The 19268-nt window shown below is 43.3% G+C and overlaps 1 protein-coding gene across 1 annotated transcript in view; it reads right to left on the bottom strand.

Annotated features, from left to right (window-relative positions):
• Positions 1-19268, bottom strand: part of Atrnl1 (attractin like 1) — a 545233-nt gene that overhangs the window by 211072 nt on the left and 314893 nt on the right. The window contains exon 28 of the mRNA XM_042054482.1: positions 2807-2914. Coding sequence (XP_041910416.1) covers positions 2807-2914 — 108 coding nt within the window. The remainder of the gene's footprint in view (positions 1-2806; positions 2915-19268) is intronic.

The raw sequence follows: 19268 nt of genomic DNA, 5'->3' as shown, positions 1-19268 counted from the left end.
CTTGAACAACACTACCCTCCTATCATTAGAACTCAACCCCAGATAAAACGGACTTGCTAAATGGGAGCTGGCATGCAATTAATTCCCCTTTGATATCTTGTAGCAAAATTTCTGAGGTGAAGTGGTATAAAAACCACAAAGGCATTCGGGTCCTTCAGAGAACTGAGCTGCATTACGAGAGAGGAAAACAAGAATCCCAGAGCTGGCATCACCTGTGTGATGTGCACTGGGCAAGGCTCCAGAGAGCCCACGGCAGAGCTGCCACTTGTCTTCCCAGCGTTAAACATGGAGACCACATGGAGGACGGAGGAAAACCGATGACTCTCAGAGACATTTTCAGGAATCCAAAGTCTCCGAGAACAGAGAAACCAGGCACGTGACTGGGCCACTCGGTGAAGAACCGGGAGCTTGCACAGGCGCAAGGCATTAATTAGTGCCTTGGTCTGAGATGCACCAATCCTTCACCTGCGCTGTGTGGCAGGAGAGCTGCAGAGGCGTCCCCAGGCCAGGCCCACAGAGTGACAGCATGGGCTGACTCTCCCAGCCAGGCATGCAGGCCACTGGACTCCTGCCCACCACAGTTGCTGGCTCTGCAGTGACATCAGCTCATAGGCATCCTTCTGTGATCAGGGAGCAATGGAATACAAACAGAGGAAACGATGCTCACCGTTAGTTAAACATGCTGTAATAACTGAGTTCATTTACGGTATCTGCATCAGAACTTCTGATATTTGGAAGCAGGAATGGGATCATGCACAAGCTACTGTATTAATTTTGCTTAAGATGAGTTAAAGGGGAAGTTATATTAATAAGGGTTAGACCTGAAAGGGGAACAAGCATTTCTATGGGCCATTGATAAGTATGGGGTACTATATAAACGGGAAAAGGAAATACACAATACTCAGAAGTGAAGAAATGAACGAGAAAAGAGAATAGTTTCTCTCCCTCTGCCTTGCGACCATCCCATGTGTGCACGTGCACACACATACACTCATACATAGGCACACACACACACACATGCACACACGCTCACACACACACTCACACAAGGGGCACGTACACACACACACAGGCGCACACACACACACACTCACACATAGGCAGGCGCACACATGCGCACACACACACCTGAGAAGCTAAGCGAGCCTTGCGGGAACCATGCTGTATTCAGTGCAAACACCCACGGAAACGCAGCCGTGGAGTGGGCTGGAGAACACGAGGAAAGGAGTTAAAACGCGGACTCAGAGAAACCGCAAATGCAGGGGTGTCTGAGCTTAGCAGGAAAATCTCAACTAAGAACAAAAACTAGGAGTAGAAAATAAATAAAATAGACATTTTTAAATTCAACAAAGTAAAATTTAAAGTTAAAAGCATCAAAATATAGAGGAAAAAAATTGTGGAGGGGAAGCCTGCAGAGGGCTCTGTGTTCAACGCGTGTGCACCTCGTACACCGTCAAGGAGCCACTGAGATAGTCCTGCGAGGCCGATACACGCACCGCCATCCACCCCTCCTGTGCATTCTCCGTCCAGACTTTGTTCTCCACAGCCTACACACATCCCTTACACTGACTTAGCCCGTGACATGAACAACATGCAACCCTGGAGAGAACAGAGATTTAAACAGTCGAGATCTTCTGCTCGTTTTTTAAAACATGTTTAGAATAACGTTATTTGAAACAGGCACTGAAGCAGAACTAAAGCACCTGCTCTACATTTGATTTACGCACTCTGCTTTCTACTCCCACCCCCCCACGCTCTAATCCTCCATGGCGCCTTGTGACCTAGAGTAGGGAAAATTAAGTATGCAGAAGCTACACACTGATGCCATGCATGTGTGTGCACGCGTGTGCACGTGCACACACTCATGTATTTTGGTTCATCCACAAGCTAACCCTTTCTATTTTACTCATGAGGTACATTTTTGGTTTAATTTTCAAAAATAACAAAACTTTGTCCCTATAGACAAAAAAAATATATTTCTACCTACGTTTTAAGATGAGTCTATTCTTAAATTCCTTCCTTTCTTTGGGGAAAACAAATCTGACGATAACATAATTAGTCAAATAGTGGCATTTCTGAGACAGAATAAAAGGTGTCAACTCCAGCATGTGTTACTCTTCCATCTTAGAACTGCACCCACTAAGCCTACACTAACACACATGCAATTAAACAGAATACTCAAACAGCTTTGGAGGGTCACCCCTCACCGTCTGACCTTTCCTGTTGAGGATGATCTCAGCTTACTTCAGATCCCAGCATCACACTCGACTGCACACACGGTTTTATTTCACTGCTCTCTGCTTCTGCACATGCAACACGGCTGTGTGATAATCGTCATGCTCCACAAATAAAAATACCTGGTGTGCTTTACACTCATCTCTAAAAGCTAAACTATGTCGTTAGGATGCAGCTCGTCCCCGCACACCTTTTGCAGCAGATTTCTGATAATGAAGACGGATGTGACTTGTTCAGCAGGGGCCACAGGGCATTCTGAGAACTAAGTGGGGCGGCACTCAGCTTCTTCCTCTGCAACTATGCCTTGAATTCCTTCAGCTCCTATCTGTCAGGAGAAGGCTGCCAGTGAGCAGTCTGTCACTCTTGCCTGGGCTAATAGACTCTCCAGTGGCTTTTGCTAGGGCTCACGTCATGTCATTAAAACTACGTGCCTTGAAAATACCATAACACATGTGGCCAAATCTCGTCAACGCCAGATAATCAGACTCTGTGTGGCTTCGCAAGCAGATGCAGATCAGGAGGCAGGATCAACATGCAAACCACAATGGCCCCTCAGCACCACTGCTCCTACCTCTAAGGGCCCGCGCAGGAAGTCTGTCTGTCCGGCTCCCACTTCCAGCGCTACGTCCACGGAGGCGAAGGGACGGCTGGCCATCTGCTGTCGCTCTCGGAGCAGTTGCTGGAGGGGTCAAAAGGATGTGTTTTAAAACAGGCTAAAAGCATATTACATTCAACAATGTCTGTTTTCACTTCTGAACAAGTGGCACTGAAAACCGAACAATCTTTTCACATACATATACATCTAGAAAGCTGAGGGCAGACACCACCGTCTCCCCAGGCCCTGGTTCGACCTCACAGGGGACTGAGATGTGTGGTCAATAGATAACTTCTCGCGACCTCCATGTGCAGGCGTCACACAATGCACTCGAGAGCACTTGGGAAACCTCAGGTGTGAGGTGTCACTTAAACAAAAAGTGCTATTTCAATGACAGGCAGGTAAGGCTCCCACTCAAAATAACCCAGGCATTTGTCTCAGCAGAAAGGAAAGTATTATCAAAAATGGTTAAGGAGTGAAAATGAAAAGTTGTCATAATCCATTAATAGAAATCAAGGAACATAAATGCCTGCTAAGACTAAGTTTTCTCAGTGGTTAAGGTCCTGCCAGCTGCTGTGGAACCAGCAGGAACTGTGACTGACCGTCTGTCTCCAAATCTTTAGCCACAGCCTGCGTCCATTATGCAAAGTGCAGATGGTTATGCAGAGGCAAGGAAATCTGCCAAGGGCCCCTGAAGCACCACTGGGTATCTGTGCCTGTGCTGGGTTTGCCTAGCTGCAACCACAAAGCATCCAAGTCCCAGCCAACCACTGGGCTAATTTATATTTCTGCCTTTCCTTGTAATTATAATATTCATTAAGTCATGATAAGAAAAAATTGATGACCGGCACTAGATACCCCAGATCTTGTCCCTCTCATCCTATACAGCTAATAAAATTATTATTAAATATTAAACAGGACAGGCAGTGCAATTAAATACTCTTTCAAATGAGGAGAAAATCATATCAGTGAAGAAGGCAGAATCCTTGAGCACAATGAATGGCTTCATTATTTATGGAGATCTTTAAGATTCCCAGGCATTAGGTGAGAACATTAACCAGCGGTCTCAGAATGCAAACGGCTGGAGCCCTCTGATGCATCATTCATGAACTTTCTCTGAAGACGAGGGAGGAGCACGATACGGGGAGGCGATTCATTATCTCGCGCTTGTGCGTTTACACGTATGACACTGGGCACAGCAGGAATTTAAGGTCTAGCTTCTTTATGATTAAGGAGAGCGCCTACCTGATGATGTTACATGGATAGGAGTAAACTGGTAATAAGTGGTAGCTTAGTTTTTAACATACATTTTGTTTAAGTAATGAATCCATAATAAATATGAAGCATAAAGGTGCACAAATTAGAAATGACTCGCTTTCCTAGAATTTCACCCTTGTATTAAATATGGCTGTTAACAAACAGAAACTTGGTCTGAATCACTCTCCACAGAAGTGGCTAAGAACATCTGTGCAGCAGGCAAACATGGTCTCATTTCTCAGCAAGCACAGTCAGGGACGAGGTGGTATGGACTTCTGCATTCTTAGCAGAACATCACAGATGCACATAGGCCCCCACAATATAGCTATGCAATCTGCTTTTCCAACGGTGATACCCGAGAAGCCTTGAGGAGATGTAAATTCAAGTTTATGTCCACACAGAATCGTCTAGGATTCATAATTAATTGTGTCCTCTCTTTATCTCCCTCTCCTTGGCTTATAAATGATATCTCCCACGACAGAAGTTTTCATAATGAAAGCTCTGGCACCTCACTCGTCCTTTGCTGGATTCTAAACAAAGGATTTACAAACTATAATTCATAAACATTCACTGCCACAAACTGTGACGCCACAGATAAGTACTCCAAAGCCAAGCAAACCGGAATCAGGCGGCACAGTAACGCCAAACCTCAACGTGGAAGGAAAAGTCTGCCGCTGACACTTGTTTAATTTTGAACATTTATCTGTAAAATGCAAAGCATATTTTAAGACTCTGATCTGTTCTCTGAGCTTTGTGTTTAATTGAAAGAGCCTAGAGAATGTATTCTGGGCCACGGAGTGGGACTGAAGGTCTCGTTCAGGTGCACAGAAGAGGTTCTGGCTGTGAACCCTGGGAGAGAAAACTGCTTCCTCACGATGTGCTCTGCTTTGGTGTGACGTGCTAAAGCAGTAAAGTAGAAGACACAGCAATTATCTTTCCCTCTCATTTCTGGTTTTCCACATTGTCCTTAATAATTGTCCCTGCCAATTAGTAACTGGATGCCTTCCTGTCCCAATTCTGTAAGGACAAGAGATATGGCCAAACTTTGCCGACAACCTAAGTTTTGAAAGGCGTGTCTAAGTAACCCAGCCTCTGACATCAGAAGCCCCCACACTTGCTGCCCTCTTCATATTCTTAGCTGTTTGATGCCAACAGAGGATTTAGAACTCACAAACCGTTGATTTTCCCCATCTGTACAGTGTGGGTGATGGCCCCTTAATCTGTCCCTCAGAGGACCTGTTCAAAACCGCAGCTTCTCTACTCAATCTCTATTGGACCCTGACTAAAAAGTTTAGCCTTTCAAACAACTTGTTCTGTCTCTGTACATGATGACCAATACCTTCCTGTTGAGGGGTTGGGCCAGAACGGGATGCCCACAGACCTCTCAGCACAGAGGCTGCTGGCCACGAGTGTCCAGAATTGCTGTGCTGAACTTAAAGAACTAATTTCATATTTGAAGATAGCATACTAATTACCACAGTCCCATTTTCCTCAGCACGGGTGACACATTTGGCTGTTCTAGTCCGCCTTTTACCAAATGTTGCATTATGAGACAGTTGGAAATGTCATTATTGAAGCAGATTTGGAACGGTTCTCTGCCATTTGTGACTAAGAATGATAAAAGCCAACCAGAAAATGAAGAGAAATATAAAACACTTTCTTAAGACATTCTGAAATTTATTTTCTGTGGTTCCAGTTTTGTGTGGCAGTTGGATATTTGTACATCTATAAGAATACACACCGCAGATGCATCTGCTTTATACGTGATGTGATACCGCCAATTATCCAGTATAACAATAAAAACCACAGAGCAACTGATCACATCACAGTAGATGATAATCATGTCACCACACATGTTGCTGCTAAGAATATTTAAAAATTAAAGAGATGTACTTTGGATCATTGATTTGACCAAAATACTTCTTTTAATATTAAATATCTGCTATAAAATACACTATGAATTAAAAATTACTATGAAAATCCAGGCCTAAATTTGGCAACTTTTTACACATATATGCATCAGATGTACACATCTTAAATGAATAAAGATAATTCTACTTAATACTTAATTCTACTTACTTAATTCTATTTAATATTCTGTGTCATTCCCCAGTTCCTTTTAGCTACCTTTCAAAATCTGCAAAGCATATGAGTATAATAAATTCTAGGCTAGTATACCTTAAAAAGACACAATAGGTAACACAACTGTCCTCACAGCTCCTACCTCTTCCTGTTATGTTCAGGTCCCCAGAAAACCTTCCTATCACACCCACAAGTCTGTCTGTTCTACTCCTAATAATTACTTCTCATTCCCTCTCCCATTCTCTCTCTCTCTTATGTTTAATTTGAGAAAGAGATTTTACACTGCAGACAGGCTGGTCTGGAATTCATTAGGTGGCCCAAGCTCACCTCAAACTCAGAAATCACCCACGTCAACCTCACAAGTGCCCTGGGAGCCCAGAGGTGGTCGGCCACACCTGGCACACTCTCCTGTGAACACTTATTACTTACGTGTGACACTAATTCTTCATATCTCCTTACTTTAGTAGGGTCATCTTAAAGGCAAAATATTTATTTTTTTTGCTAATTCTCATCCCTCAAAACACTTAGTTGAAATTCAATTTTATTTGTTTAACGAATGATGAATTTGAAAATAATAAAAAAATCTAAATTTGCTACCTAGAAATGTAAGTTAGGACACATTACAATATCATGATGTAATTATGATCAACCATTTAAAGTTATGACACATGCTTTGGTATTATATTATAGTATATTCAGGAATATCTTTTCAAATGAGAAGTTCCAAAGACCGAGTTTCAAATTTAAGCGGGTTTCATATTGTTCCTCATCTGCCTTCTTGCAACGCTGCAAAGATAACGGGAGACAATCCAAAAGTCATCACAACTATTCACTCACATTGCTAAGATTCCTGAAAAGATAAGGAAGTCATCAAAGGACTTTGCAACTGATAAACAAACGTTTTTGAATTCCAAACTGAACAACAGTCTGTGCGAAGGGTGTTGACAGCTAGTGCAAACACAGGAACATGGAGGAAACAGCGCAGGCCAACTGTGACTCTGTCCTCTCAGGGGTCCCTTGAAAGGGACAGTGAGTGCCACTCAGTCTCACCGAACTGGGAGCAAGGGTAGCCTACCACTTTCCAGCACTAAGTCTGCGAGGCACAAGGCTCAGACTCCATCTTGGTCCACGGGTCTTTATGCTTTTGCTCCTCCAGTCTGAAGCTGGTTTTCTAGACTCTGAGCCAGCACCCACGGGACCGTCATAACAGACACCTTGTTCAAGCTGTTTGGATTACTCTTTTCCATGCTTCTAGACTCTTCAGACCATGCAATGTGATTATTCTCAATACATGTTTCTGAAAGGAAGATTTCCTAGTGGCTTCCTAATAGTCTACTCATTAACTCTAGTAAAACTATATACACTCACTAAAGTTAAAAAATGTACTCAATCTTTATTTATTGTATGAAAAAAAGCTGCCCATAGTTGGTAATAGCAAGACTATAGATTTTCCAAATGGGTTCTTCAGACGCACAGGGTCATATTTGAGTACCACAAGTTATTATTCCATTACTATTGCGAGCTTGCTGCCAGAAGAAAGACGAGAATAAAGGTTGTTTCCACATCTTCTTTCAGAACATAACAAATAAAATAATAATAGCATATCAGCTAGCATGTACACTCAAACATAGCTCATCATGGGTCATGTCAATGGTGTGAAGGTGGAGTTATGAATACGTGTAGGAGTGAAGCAGACCGTGGTCCAAAGTAAACATGCTGTAACTCAGGCTTCACACTGAAGAGGACACAGGGATCTTCCTGGGAGGGGGAAACAGAATAGATGTTACAGGTGAACTGGGCGGGGCAGGTAGGGACAAGAATGGGAGCATCAGATGGGGAGGGGGCAAGGGGTTGAGAAAGCAATTGCAGGGAGAGGCAGCTGGAATTGAGGGGCATTTGAGGGGTAGTATGTAAAATCAGCGTAGAGGAAGCATCCTAAAAGATATGAAGGCAAGCGGAACCCATACCCAATGCAGTTCGGGTGACCAGGAACCAGACCAGATAACCCAGAAACCTAGGTTAAAACCAAAAACACTACTGATCTTAAAAAAGGTATCTATAAAATCTATAAAATGACTGCTAAAGATATTCTACTCATATATCACTGCCTATCATCAGAGAAGCCTCCTGTGGCAGCAGAAGGGAACAGATACAGAAACCCACAGCCAGAAATTACATGGAAATAGAGTCTAATGGGAGGTTTCGATCAAATCCCTCCCCTCAGAACTCAGGGAATCCTGCTGAAGAGGAGGTGGAAAGAGTTTCAGAGCCAGAGGGGATGGAAGACACCAGGAGAACAAGGTCCTCTCAATTAACTAAGCAAGGCTCATATAAGCTTCCAGACTAACGCAGCAAGCACAGGGCCTACATGGGTCTACACTACATCATCTGCATAAATGTTATAGATTTCAGGTTGGTATTTCTATGGGACTCTGGCATTTGTGAGACAGTGAGCCTCTGATGATTGTACCACTCTTGAGGCTCTTTCCCTTCTGTTGGGTTGTCTTGTTCAGCCTCAACGGGATGAGTTTTGTTTAATCTTGTTATATTTTTATTTATCTATCTATCATCTATCATCTATCATCTATATCTATCTATCTATCTATCTATCTATCTATCTATCTATCTATCTATCTATATCTATCTATTATGTGTGGATTTTTCGGGACAGGGTTTCTCTGTGTAACTTTGGCTGTCCTGGAACTCACTCTGTAGACCAGGTTGGCCGTGAACTCACAGAGATCTGCCTGCCTCTACCTCCCACGTCTGGGATTACAAGTGTGCACCACCACTGCCCAGCATGATCTTATTATATTTTATTTTATCATGCTTGGTTTGATTTCCTAGAAGACTGTTCTTTTCTAATGAGAGACAGAAAGAGACTGGAACTGGAAGGATGCAGAAAAACTGGGAGGAGTAGAGGGAAGAGAAACTATAACCAGAATATATTATATGAGAAAAGAATCTATTTTTAATAACAGGAAAGAGTGGGAAAGAATTAAGAGGCCAAATAAATGCAAACTTCGTCAGCAGAGGCTTCTGTTGTCAGCAGACAACACTGACCACACACGCGACTGTTATTCCCAAACTGCTGCTATCGTTTCCTCTCCACTGAGGACGGGTTCTGGGTGGTGGCAGCACGAGCTGCAGAAAGGCGGTCACGCTGCATCCTTCGTCGGGAAGCAGAGGGAACACCCCGTTCTCCTCGCATCCAGTCTGGGGTTCAGCCCAGGAAATGGTGCTATCCACTTTCAAGGTGAGTCTTAGAACGTCCTCATAGGCGTGTCCATGGCCAGCTAAGCGAGACAGCACCTCACCGGGACTCCAGTTCTGTATCTCCAGATCCCGTCAAACTGGCAACTGAGATTAACAAGCATCCCTATAAATTATTATACATACTACAGAATTTTCATAAATTTGGTAGCATCTCTTATTCTATTTTGAAATAGATCAGGAACAAATAGGTTTTGAAAGAATCAGGAGTTTTCCATCTCTGACACATTCTAGCACAGCCGATTCCTACTCCTTGTTTACTCAGCACACAGATTTCATTCATAAAGGAAGCCTAAGTGGGGACCTTTCATCTAAGTAAACAATTTGCATTTTCATTAATAGTGAGGCTAATTTCCATGCAAAACGTTGGTTAGGTAGATGGTGTTATTCTACACTTTGTCCATCAGTGATAAAAGAAAACTGCTCATCGTGTCTTAGCAACAAGATGTCTACATATTTTAACAAAAAGAAGCTAATTCTCAAGTCTTGCTTCTGTCTCAAGAAATCTCACTAAGGAGCAAAAGCAGAGGATATTCTTCCTCATTTCCACTGTTCAGGAAAGGATGAGACGCAGACTCATGGCAGATTTCCTTCCTCTTCTGAAAGATGTCTTCCCTTTGATGGTGAATGGACTCACATTTGAACTTATTATGATGCTGAAATTTTTTTACTATAATCATTTACTAATTAAACAAACATATCTTATGTGATCTACTGTGTGCCAGTTGTTGCTGTCAGAATCGATGTGGGAGGTGATTCTCGAGTCTATCTACCAAGTTTTTCCACACTACCAAAGTAGAGGTTCTTCTGTAGCACCTCTGGGAGGTGGAGGCAGGGCGACTCTGCTTCTAAAAGGATTACTTATGTTCTCCAAAGTTGAGAGCAAGAAAGCTTCCAGAAGAATCTTAGCAGGCCAAACCCTAACAGCATGTCAACACACTTCAGTCTTGTGGTCACCTCTCTCTAATATCCCCCACCCCTCCCTCACACTCCCTACCTCATGCCCCTGCCGTTTCTCTCTCTCGGAGCTGAAGACTGGCCTCAGTCAACAGGCATGCTAAACAACCAATAGAAACTTTTTGAAGGTTACTTTATGCAATTACAAAATTTAAATGCAGATTTAAAATCCTGTGTGTCTTTGTGGACATAGATGTGATCACTGACAGACTCTGCCAAAGATGACCTTATGTCAGGACAGGAGAAATCACACTGAGGGACAGTACAGTGAAGAGAGGCAGAGGTCAGAGGTCACCACTGCCTCCAGAAAGACCACACACTCTGGGGCACCATGGGAAGTGTAAGAAAGATACTGACAGACACAGTTTCTGACTTGCCCCCTTTTTAGTAAAGCAAAAGCAAACTACAAAATGCGTACTGCCCATTTTAAAAATTATTGGTACTTAAAAATCATATTTGATGTCATATACAAGTTGTGCTATTCAACTTACTTTATAAAAACAAATTATTACAGAAAAAGATTGTGATGGAAAACATAAAATGGCTGGGGAGAAAGTGGAAAGAAATGCTGCAGAGAGAGTGGAGACGGGACTGTAGAGAAGATGGCCCTGCTCATCCTGGACACAGCCGACAGTGGAGACGGGACTGTAGAGAAGATGGCCCTGCTCATCCTGGACACAGCCGACAGTGGAGACGGGACTGTAGAGAAGATGGCCCTGCTCATCCTGGACACAGCCGACAGTGGAGACGGGACTGTAGAGAAGATGGCCCTGCTCATCCTGGACACAGCCGACAGTGGAGACGGGACTGTAGAGAAGATGGCCCTGCTCATCCTGGACACAGCCGACAGTGGAGACGGGACTGTAGAGAAGATGGCCCTGCTCATCCTGGACACAGCCGACAGTGGAGACGGGACTGTAGAGAAGATGGCCCTGCTCATCCTGGACACAGCCGACAGTGGAGACGGGACTGTAGAGAAGATGGCCCTGCTCATCCTGGACACGCAGATCAAGCACCCAAAGCACAGTTCAACGCTGAAAAGTTCATCTTCCACAGCACAGCTCTCTGTTTCACTCCTACCACAAATGTCTCTACAGTGTCATGGCTGCCATCTCAGCTCAACCCTGCCAGTGCCATGGAAGTCCTGTGCACACACTGCACAGTGGCCCCACATATTGCTTTCCAGACACAGCCATACCGTCAATATAATGACACCAAAGCCAAGAAATACAGAGGGGCAAATGGAATACTGGGCTAACGTAACAAAAAAGCCAGAAAAGGGCATTTTCAGAACTATCAGCAACTGTGTAGTTGGCCAGGCAAGCTTGAGCTTCAGAATTAAGGCATGGGAAGCCTTCCCAAGCTGGAAGGTGAGGGGGGAGTGCACTGCTCAGAGGGTTTCTCAATGTGAAGAGGAATCTCAATGACGTCTTTAAATCATCAGGAGCAGGAGCTAAACAAACCAGATCCACTGTTTTCTAAAACAAAGGTTCTCTTTGTATTACACGGAAAGTCCAATCCAATGGAGTAAGAAGCAGAGAGAATCAAAAGGCACAAGAAACATGTCTCCAGTCCTCAAATAAAGTAGTGCACTGTATCACCAAGCAAACAGTAACAGTAGTTAATCTCAAATACAATGAATATCCTCTCCCAATAAGTAGCAAAAGGTCAGTTTTGTATGCAACTTTCTTTAATACAAAAGGCCAGGTGGTTGTAATTTATCTGAGCAAATCAAAATGAGCAAAGGGACAGGTGCTGAAAAGGTCACTGAGAAGCTCCATCCTCAGAATGGATGTGCAATGCTGGCGACTCCGCAGAGAGCAAAAGTGAGACCTGGGTAATGTGAAACCTGAACTGAGAGGGAAAAATAAAACACGGGCAGAGCCCCTGAGGATCGGAGGGTCAGATGCTTCACTTCCTGTGCCAGCATGGACACTGTGGGGACACACAGGAGGTGGACCACACGATCCAGTCAACCCAATGGAGTGTGGGACGCAAGCAGCTGCTCAGAGCACAAGTCTCCGAGTGACTCCTGTGACTTCACACTCCTGAGGGCGGGGCTTACACCAGTCCTCCAGAGAGTCCGTGCTGAACTCTGTGGTCATCTAGGATTATAATATTCTAGTTATTCAGGAGCTTCTTAGATCTCCTAGACACATAAATGATCAAATACTGGCAATTTCCTCTTAATCAATAGTCTAAGTACTTGTTCTTTTTTTTTTTTAAAGGAAATGTGATTATTTTGTTATTAGTTAATGGAGTTATTTTCAAATCAATGTTGAAAAGATGGTTCTTTCTTTGGTAAATTATTTCTTTTTAAGTCATCTGCTAATTATAATTTAAAATGTCTTGGGAAAAACCCAAGATGTTCATTGACTTATTGTAGTAATAAATGAACACAGTTTGCCTTTAATATTTTGTGAAGGGAACCATGACTTAATTTTTTAAAGCAACTAATTTTGGTTGTTTCTATTTGAAATGTAAAGGATGGTTTGATGGAGAACAGACAATTCCAATCAATAAATGGCTTCTTTAAAGTATTTGGAACACCATTCAATGCACAAAAATCAGAATTTATGAGAGGCAGTGATCATACTAGACTCACTGCAATAATTCATTTTTAAAACTAAAAGAAACCATGGGAGTCATCTCATCCAGCAATGACATAACAGCATAGTCAAAAGTGCTCTGTCTTCTCTGACAGTCAGTCATCGGGTATGAAATCATCTGCTGGTAAGGGTCCAAAATTACTACTTCTTAGCAAGTTTTATGATACCTACTGTTGGGTTCATACACTGAACAATACATACATACACACATACATACATAGATACATACATTCCCCCTGGGATATTTCTGGACCATTAAAATTTAAAAAGATACCACTAATGTGATTCACTTGAATTTCTTGAAGCATATATAAAGTATTTGAAAATTTTCTCACACCTTCACCTCAAACAGATGGAATATTGTAACACGTTTCACTTGTTATTTATACAACAGAGATCTGTGCAATGCACTGTGTTCTGGGAAGAGGGCCAGGCGTATGGTCTTGCCCTTACCGGGCTTACTCCGTTACCTGAGCAGGGCAAAAGTATTTCTATTGTAACAGTTTTCAGTGTCCCCCCAAGGTCTCTCTTAAAATGTAAGATGAACGTAACATTCTAAGGTTTCTGACTGCTTTAGAATGTGACAGAACTGTTTCTCATCATCCAGACTAATCTGGATTCATTTCTGAGAAAGGTGGCAAGGTAAATTTTGCTTTGCTTTTATAATTATTCTTGCCAGCTCCAGGTCTTTCTTAGACAAATTATGAAGGCAAGTATTCTCCAGTTAGCACTTGTATGAAGTGTGATGTTCTTCAACTAAACTCAGAACTTCCTGTTGATATTTGAAATTTCTAATTTTTAAGATTGCAATTGCTGTCCTAATTTTTCTCTGAGGATATAATTGTCTGTGAGCTGTTGGCCTTTGGTGTTAAAATCTCTCTATAAATGTGGCCCTTTATGTTGACCTGTTCCATTCCCTTGACCAGATAGGCAGAAACCCATCATGGCTGTGAATGGCCAGACTTACCAGTGATCCAAAGCAAATTCTAAAAGCCACTCATTGGTTGCTGCTAGCCTCTCCATATTCCAGGGTGTCTTCCCCATGGTGATGCAAACAGACAGTGGAGAAGGCAGATGGACTTTAAAAGCACAGAGCGTGAGTCTACTCCAGGAATTAGGAGCAGTCTCGGGTAGTAACGGTCCCCACCTATGAAACCAGGCACATTTTCCTCCAGTCTTAGGTCCTGTGACATCATCCTTTATTCACAGTACACACTGCACACACGGTCTGGGGGCCGGTCTCAAGCATGAGTTAAGGAGGTGGTTCTACTTCATCTTGGCCAGTCCCTCTACCACTGATGGCGAAATGGCTTTCTTGATTCCATTCACCTAGACTGTTCTATGGAGTTCTGTAGCTTCTTGTTCTGATTCTTCTCTGCTTCACATATTAGCTGCTGTGCTTTTCTGAATTTTCTGATTCATAGTATTTTAAATCACAAAACATATGGCCATATAACAATTAATGTATTTCCTTCTATTCTTCTATAACCTATTTCTTTTTTTTAAACATTTTTCCACCCAAACTTTAAATTTTTATAACCAAGACTTTTACTTCTTGGTTGATAAAAATTTAAATGGAGCAAAGAAAAGAAATGAACTATTTATTACCCCATGAGAGACCTCTCTAGAACTGGACACCCACTGAAAACCAGAAATGGACGACTGGACTGCTGAGAGCTCCCTGCCCGGCATCCTGAACAAGCAGAGAGAGAGAGTGAAATTATAGGGCTAAGGTCTGCATTAGTGATGCCATTTGCTGTGTCTACATTTACACATCGGTTAAGTCAGCTCCCTTCCTTGGAGTAGAGCAGGAACTCGCCAAGCACCTAACAACAATGACGATCACCTCACTTCACCCAGAACTAAAGTCTTCAGACTGACCTTTCACATATAGATAACAGCAGATGCAATTAATTATATGAGAAAGAACAGTCTGGAAATTAGCAAGGATAGCATTTTCTTCCATTAACCTACAAAGAAATCAACAACCATAAATACACTCTAAAACCTCAACTACCTTTAGATGGTGTTTAAAGTAGGCTTTGGTAGCCATATTGGTTCCTTTACCTAAAATTTAATTCTTTCCTGACCATTCCATTTAAAACTGAAGTCACTCTGACAAGCACATTGAACACACACGAATGCTCTGTTCCTACTATCTCCCCCTCGTCTTGCTTTTCTCTGTTGCATTAGCTACTAAAAGGCATGTAACACATTTTAATTATTATCTGTTTAGAATCTGTCTTCCTAATATCAAGAGATATTTTCATTTATGCTAAAATTCAGCATCTAGAACGTATCTGACAAGGCAGATTTTCAATAGCTAATAGTTGAACTGAATAATTCACTTAGGACCAAAACAAACCCTAGAAATATGTAGCTGGACCCCAGACTGATGTGACTCTACTGTGTAGACTGAAGTTGTCCATGAATTTCTAAGAACATATGAGAGATAATGTTTCCTGAGCAGTAGAGTAATTGAGAAAGCACAGTTGTACCAACACAATAAAGACAGAAAGCCTGCAATCAGCCACAACTTTGCGTGGGTCTATCAATACAAGCACTTCAGTGTTCAGTATTAGGCAAACAGACACTAAATGCTGTTGGTCATGTGTACAGTCAGGAAGCACAAGGGAACATGAACAGTGTGTGTGGGGACGGATGCTATTACAAACCCTTACACTGTTCAGACAGCAGCAGTGACGCTAAGAAATATGATACATATCCATACGAGAATACCATGATTACAGACATGCTCCCAAGCACAGGCCATGCACTTTAGATACTTTACATAAGGTGGCAGGTACCCTGGCGTAGTTTAGTACAAAGATTCTCAGGGCACCTTCTTCCATCACCTTCTGCTATTGCCCCTGACCTCACTAAGAGCTAGCTTTAGGAAATGTAGTTATGGTGGCAATAACTCCATTAGGGGGCATCTATTGCTATGGGACTGGCCTGGTCCTTAGACCCGAGAGTCAAGGGGCCAAGGATAGAAACATTTTTCTGTGTTATTAGTGATTTGTATGCTTTAGAACTAATGCTGCGAAGGATTAGGCATTGAAGTGATGTAACTGAGTTGAGCCACTGGGAACTTTGTCCAATCTTGTGACTAGGGAATATTTCTGGTTAAGGCTACGACAGACAGAAGATACTGAGGAATGCTTTAGGGATTTTACTGAAGTTTGCAAAAACTGAGAGTAAAAGGATTGCTTTGGGCTGTGTGACTGTGACTCGCAGACTGGGATCGTTAAGCCAGGAATGTGCTCAAGAGGGGAGCTAGGGAGACATTATTGCACTATGGAGCCATGGACATCTCAGTGAGGGTTTTTGTTTGTTTGTTTGTTTTTGTGGGTTTTTTTTTTCAAGACAGGGTTTCTCTGTGTAATAGCTCTGACTATACTGGAACTATTTCTTGTAGACCAGGTTGGCCTAGAACTTACAGAGATCCGCCTGCCTCTGCCTCCTGAGTGCTGGGATTAAGGAATGCACCACCACTGCTGGTGAGACTTTCTTTTTTATTGAGGCATTTTTCTGCATTCTGAATCAAAGTTATATAATGTAGCCATATAAATAGACGTAACATTTATTTTTCATATGATTGTGATACATTTCAGAAACTCTTGGCTCTAAAATCCAGACTACCTACAATGAAGCCAAGGATAATAACAAAATACTCACCAAAACTTCCCTGGTCCCTGGAGACAGGAAGAGCACTATGTTGATACACAGTGGGTCTATCCTGTCGGGTACATAACCGAATTTACACCCTGGTGGTCTCACACTCAGGAAAAAGAAGGGCAAGAAGCCAAGCCAGGTTAGAGGGGAAACCTTCTGATGTATTTACTTATTTATTGTGAGACAAGATCTCTTTTCTATGTGATCATACCCAGCCTGAAACTGCCTGGTCACAGTCATTGAGGGAAGTCATCAGGCAGGAACGAGCAGAAGGAGAAGCCGGAACCTAGGCGGGGAGATGCCTCTTGCCTTGCTCTAGGGCTCATGTTCAGCCCTATGAGTCACAGGATCACCTGCACAAGCAGCAGTGGCCTGAGCCATCCAACACCAATCAGTGACACAAAAGAAATATGCCACACAGACTTGCCTACAGGCTGGTTTGATGGAGGGATTTTCTCAACTGAGGTCCTTGCCTTCAAAGCAACTCTAGTTTGTGTCAAAACAAACCAACGTACTCTGGGACAGGTGGCAATGCTCCTACTTGACAACACAGACTAACACAAAACCCAGGGCCAGGAAAGGGTCACCTCTTTGGACATTTGGTGACTTCCTCCAGACCCCAAACACGATGGGTCATTGTATAGCCTGCTGTTTGCCGTCCAGGACTTGACCATAAGACACTGTTGCTGAAACCACGGCCTACGTAAAGAAATCAAGCAAGAATTGAGCCTGGAAATCTCATCCCAAATGGAGAGCTTTCTCGGGGCTGAAAGTGCTGCATATACTCCCAGAGGCGAAAGGTCATCAGTAAGCTTGACCAGCTGTGACCCACAAGCTACAGCAATGACGGACCCGGCAGATATGCCCACTGCTATCATAGTGGTACAAATACCAGAGGGGCAATCAGTCACCTAACTGAATTTCAGTCCAGCACTGCAAAGTGAACCCCACACCTGGAGCCAATACGGAGTGATGGCCCTGAGGCTGCATGGGTTGTAGTCCCCAGAGGAGAATTTACTCCTGCCTGTCTGCGAAATTGACACAGTCTTAAATCTACTCCCCCAAATTTGTCCCTCTCTCAGCCTTCACCAGAGGGCCTTCTATTTCTAGCACACAGAGATTAACACAGAGACCCACAAGGGACAAGGTGAGGAAAGTACAGACTGTGGAATTCTCCGTCCCAAATGGGACATTTCAATCACAATCTCCCCACAAGGCTCAGGATCCTCGAGGAAGAAGAGGTGAAGAGACTGTAAGAGCCAGGGACTGGGGATGATGACCAGGAAACTGTGTCCTCCAGACGCAGCAGAGCCAGGCACATGTGAGCTCACGACAGGTATGAGAGCATGCATGAGACCCACGAAATCTAGGTCCAAACAAGACCCCAGCAAGGAGAGGGAACGTGGGCATGGAGACGCATGCCCAGCCAGGGAGGACTGCAAGGAGAGGGAACGTGGGCATGGAGACGCATGCCCAGCCAGGGAGGACTGCAAGGAGAGGGAACGTGGGCATGGAGACGCATGCCCAGCCAGGGAGGACTGCAAGGAGAGGGAACGTGGGCATGGAGACGCATGCCCAGCCAGGGAGGACTGGCTAATGATAACTGCCGAGAAGAGAGTTACTTTTCTTGAAGAACGTTGCCCCTGCCAGGCATGGTGGCTCACACCTTTAATTCCAACACAAAGGAGGCAGAGGCAGGTGAATTTCTGTGAGTTCAAGGCCAACCTGGTTTACAGAGTGAGTTCCAGGACAGCCAGGGCTACACAGAGAAACCCTGCCTTGAAAAGGAAAAGATTAAAAAAAAAAAGAATGTTGCCCTCTGGTAGGATGACCATCATTCTCCAGGTGAGGCCACTCATCCAAAAATATCTGGGCAGCACAAATTGGACTCGATGGTTTTTTTTAATAAAAGAGGATATAAATTTAGATAGGGAGGGAAGGGGTGTAGATCTGGGAGGAGGTGAGGGAAGGGGCAATATGATCAATACACATTGTACAAAATTATCAAGGAACTAGTAAAAATAAAATAAAATATATACTTTTGCTTGTGTATATTGTTTCTCTGGTGAGTGTAAAAGAACGTGTGTGTACATGTTTGTACACCTGTGTGTGGAAGCCAGGCAGACACTGTGTAGCCTCCTTGACGGCTCCATATCTTATGCTTTGAGACAGGATCTCTCAATAAATCTGTATCTCAGATTTGATTGGCTGTACTGGCTAGTCAGTGAGCTTTGAGGATTCACCCGTCTGTGCCTCCCACCCGGTCCTCAGCACTGAGGTTACAAAAGTGTGTCTAGACCTGGCTTTTCTGCACGGCTGAAGATCTGCACGCAAGTCACCGTGTTTTTGTGGCAGGCATCACTACCCTTGAGACATTTCCTCAGCCCCAGTATAAAAAATTTGAAATGAATCATGTTATAATCTAGTTATATATATAGCTCCAATCTCCTTCCCTTCCCCTTACAATTAGGAACATTCACGTCATCTTCCTGCAGGCTTGTACACCCTCAGTCTGGCTCACCCCTTTTCTCAGAACTGTCTGTACTATCTATCAGCATTGTCTGTATTATTAAATTGAGAGTGTA

The sequence above is a fragment of the Arvicola amphibius genome, chromosome 1, assembly GCF_903992535.2.
Source record: "Arvicola amphibius chromosome 1, mArvAmp1.2, whole genome shotgun sequence".
Taxonomy (NCBI): Eukaryota; Metazoa; Chordata; class Mammalia; order Rodentia; family Cricetidae; genus Arvicola; species Arvicola amphibius.
Note: the sequence above shows the minus strand (reverse complement) of the source record. Positions and strands in the feature narration are given on the sequence as shown.